We start from the raw sequence: 3601 nt of genomic DNA on the forward strand, positions 1-3601 counted from the left end.
CTCAGATCCCTTCCCATCATAATGCCAGCACTATGCCAACAATGTCATTTAGGAGTTATGTTTGGCTGCTGGTAAGGGAGACACAAAATAACACTGGTTCTGGTGAATTGGGGGTTTGCTTTCCTCACACACAGCCTAAGGGAAGGAGGTAGGCAGTCCTGGGCAGGAAAGGCAGGTCCAAACTGCCATCAAGAATTGAGACTCCTTCTGCTTTTCTGCTCTGCTTCCGTCCACGAGGTCACACTGTGGTCACAGCATGATTTCTGGAGCTCTAGCTGTTACATCCGCTTCCAGGAAGGGAAGACAGCAGAAAGCTGAGGGCCAGAAAGGTGCACCTCTCAGCTAACCAAAACCCTTTCTAGAGCCTTTCTGGAAGCCCCACCCAGCAATGTTCAATCCCATCTTATTGGCCTCTCCTAATTGCAAAGAAGGTTAGGTCTCTGGCTTGCCCTTTAGCTAGCTGGGTGTTTTGCTACTTCAAATAAAACAAGTGTGTGTGTGTGTGTGTGTGTGTGTGTGTGTGTGTTTTTAAATGTTTATTTATTTTTGAGAAAGAGACAGCCAATGTGTGAGCAGGGGAGGGGCAGAGAGAGAGAGAGAGGGAGACAGAATCCGAAGCAGGCTCCAGGCTCTGAGCTCTCAGCACAGAGCCCAATGTGGGGCTTGAACCCACGAACCGTGAGATCATGACCTGAGCCAAACTTGGACGCTTAACTGAGCCACCCAGGTGCCCCAACCAGTGCTCTATTTTTGAGGAGGAGACAGAGTTACAGGCAGGCAATTAGCTGGCTCTGACATGCTCCACTCCTCTGACTACCCAACCCACATATACAGATCCTGGACATGGAACACACTGACCCACTCCCCAAGGACAAAAGCCCAGGGTCTTGGTGGTCAGATCGGGTTCTTGGGGTCAGACCAGCCCCTTCAGTCAGGCTTGAGTGTGCCTCCCACTGGTTTGACATCCTGTAAACCACATACACAGTTCCTCCCTCCCTAACAAATCCGCAATGGGGAAGGCGCAGGGAATTGTAATAATAACAATTCAGACAAACATTCCCATGAGGAAAAGAGGAGAAAGAGAATCAAGCACATGGAAGTCATCGGGTAGGAAAAGAGATCATATGTTACCAGATCTGGAAAACGTGGTTCTACACATTGGGGCAAAATCCCTCCTCTGTACTCATTTTGGTCCCCGACACTCCCTGCAAGGGAAGGGCTTCTCCCTGTGCCCACATCTGAGGATGATATTTGGGAGAATACCATTCTTGGCATGGTTAACAAATACAAAGCCTCCTTCCTGTTGGTGTGAGTTTGAGGGCCCAGGAGATGTGCTGATAGTCACAAGAAGGTCAGCTACGCAGTATCTTTCACAGCACATTTCTCCCTTAAATTGAAAAGTTTCCTCTGTGCAAATAACTCTGCCAAGGACAGTTTTAAAATATCATAAATGCTTAGTCCTGTTTTCACACTGGACAACAGAGTAAACCTGATACTTTAGTTTATTCCTTTATCTGGACCATCTTTATGACGCAGACCAGCGTCTGTTTTTTCTGCCATTGCAGGGAACATCTTCTTCTTATCTTGCTGATGTTATTTTCACCAGCAGGGAGGGGGGCCTGTACTTCTAAGGTTAAGCATTTCAGTTCCAGTGTTAGCCTTGAGAGCCAACAGCAGGCCTGGGAAGTGAAAAAAACCTTCACCACCGAAAAGCAAAGGGAAGAAGAGCACTTCAACGAGTGCCTATGAAGGTAGACACAGCCAACGTCTGAAACCTACCAGATATCACATGTACACACTCAACAACCCCAGGAGGCAGAGATTAGCCCCAGACCCCGCAGCTGGGAAGTGGGCAGAAACAAGTGCCCACTTGTTTGCCTAGATCAGAGCTGGAATTCTTCACCATTGCAGCAGAAGAGAATTTTAAAATAGAGGCTGGAGCCTAAATACAACAGACAGTGTAAAGATTGCTAATTGAGCTGATGGTGGGAACACGTCTCACACCTCGTTGTGTGGGTTGAGCAGATACCCCAGAGAAACAATCGCAGTCACAAAACTTTACAGGCATATTTATATGAACACTTACAGACATAATACACACGAGTCCTTATAAACAGCATGTACCTTGGCACACACAGGATCGCAAAAACACAAGGCTATAATGTGTCGCAGTTGTGCACAGGCACTGAGACACACACATACACACCCACACGTAACAACTGTAGGGCTGATTTACTGCTTGTCTTTTAAGCCCCCTGCAGAAGGAGGATGGGTGTGTACAACTGTGGGAAGCGTGCGAGTTCAGGGACTACACATCCCAAGAACCACCGGGACACCTATTCTCTTTATTTCTACCGCCAGCGTTCCGCAGACCTCACGGGATTTGTAGTTTATGTCTTCCTACAGGGCAGAGGACTTTGGAGTGGGTGGGTAACTCCAACATCCCTTGGGGAAAAAAATCTATCCAGATTTCAGCACCTTTCTGTACGATTTGTACGGGTCTTTCTTCCGATCTCGAAGTGTCTGCATCTTTCCCATCCAGGATTTAGGTACAGGACACTTAAGGTGAAGATTATTTCTTGCTTTGAAAATGCTACGTGGAACGCCTCACCCAGGACTACAAATCCCAGCATGACATGCAAGGATGTAGAGCCTGGACTACATTTCCCACCGTGCGAGCGCGAGAAGGACGGGCGTCCTTGTGGACCCCGCCCCTTGGGCTCCTTTCCCGGATGTAATCCAGGGGTTACTGTAAGGGACTTTGGGCTTCTCTTCCCCTTGAGCCTGGTCATTGGCGATGTTTGGGGCTCTGCCTAGGACCCACCGTGTCACTAGAGGCCTGGCCCTGAGGACTACACCTCCCGGCGTGCGCTAGGGCTGTGGACCGAAGGCCGTGACCTCTGGCTACAGATTTTATCTCCCTGCATGACCTGGGCGGTCACCCATGGAGGCAGAATTGTCCCGCGGGCGTTCTGGGTTGCGGGGCGTGCTGGTCGGGAATTAATTAATTAATGGTAATTCATTCATGCAGAAACTATCTCCGGTCGCGTTCTATTAGGCTCCATTCTGGGCGCTGGGCGTAAGGACTGCGGACAGAAGACAAACGTCCTTGTCTTCCTATTTCTAGTTGAAGCAAGCGGACCAAAGAGCCCACAAAGAATTAGCTGGGAAAATGAGCGTTATATCTTTTCCGACTCCCGGGCCCCGTGCCAGTGGTCCCTGCGTTTCCCAGCACACCCCGGGGCGCGCCTCCAGCCCGGAGACCCCGCTTCCCGGCGCTCCCGGGACCCTCCCCTACATCAGCTGCCCGGGAGCTGCGGACTTCCCAGCGTGCCTCGGGGCTGAGCGAGGCCCGAAGGTTGCCATTAGCAACTTCGGCTCACGGACTCCATTTCCCAGCGCGCCCCAGGGCGGCGTGTGACGTCGACGCGCCGGGCGGGGGCAGGCAGATCCTCGGGCGGCTCGGGGCCAGCGGCAGTTCCCGGCGGCCCCCGGCGGGCGGGCGGCGGTGGCGGCGGCGGCTCGGGGCTAGGCGTTCGGCGGTCGCTCGCTCGCTTACCGGCGGGCGGGCGGCGCGATGTCGGGCGAGGACGGCCCGGGT

General features: G+C 52.1%; 1 protein-coding gene across 1 annotated transcript in view; it reads left to right on the plus strand.

Moving 5' to 3' along the window:
- The first annotated feature begins 3577 nt into the window (after positions 1–3577).
- The window catches only part of PPP1R12C (protein phosphatase 1 regulatory subunit 12C), a 20731-nt gene continuing 20707 nt past the window's right edge, over positions 3578–3601 (plus strand). Inside the window, exon 1 of the mRNA XM_040465200.1 lies at positions 3578–3599. Coding sequence (XP_040321134.1) covers positions 3578–3599 — 22 coding nt within the window. The remainder of the gene's footprint in view (positions 3600–3601) is intronic.

This window comes from Herpailurus yagouaroundi, unplaced genomic scaffold (genome assembly GCF_014898765.1).
Source record: "Herpailurus yagouaroundi ecotype Mexico unplaced genomic scaffold, PumYag 557, whole genome shotgun sequence".
Lineage (NCBI taxonomy): Eukaryota > Metazoa > Chordata > Mammalia > Carnivora > Felidae > Herpailurus > Herpailurus yagouaroundi.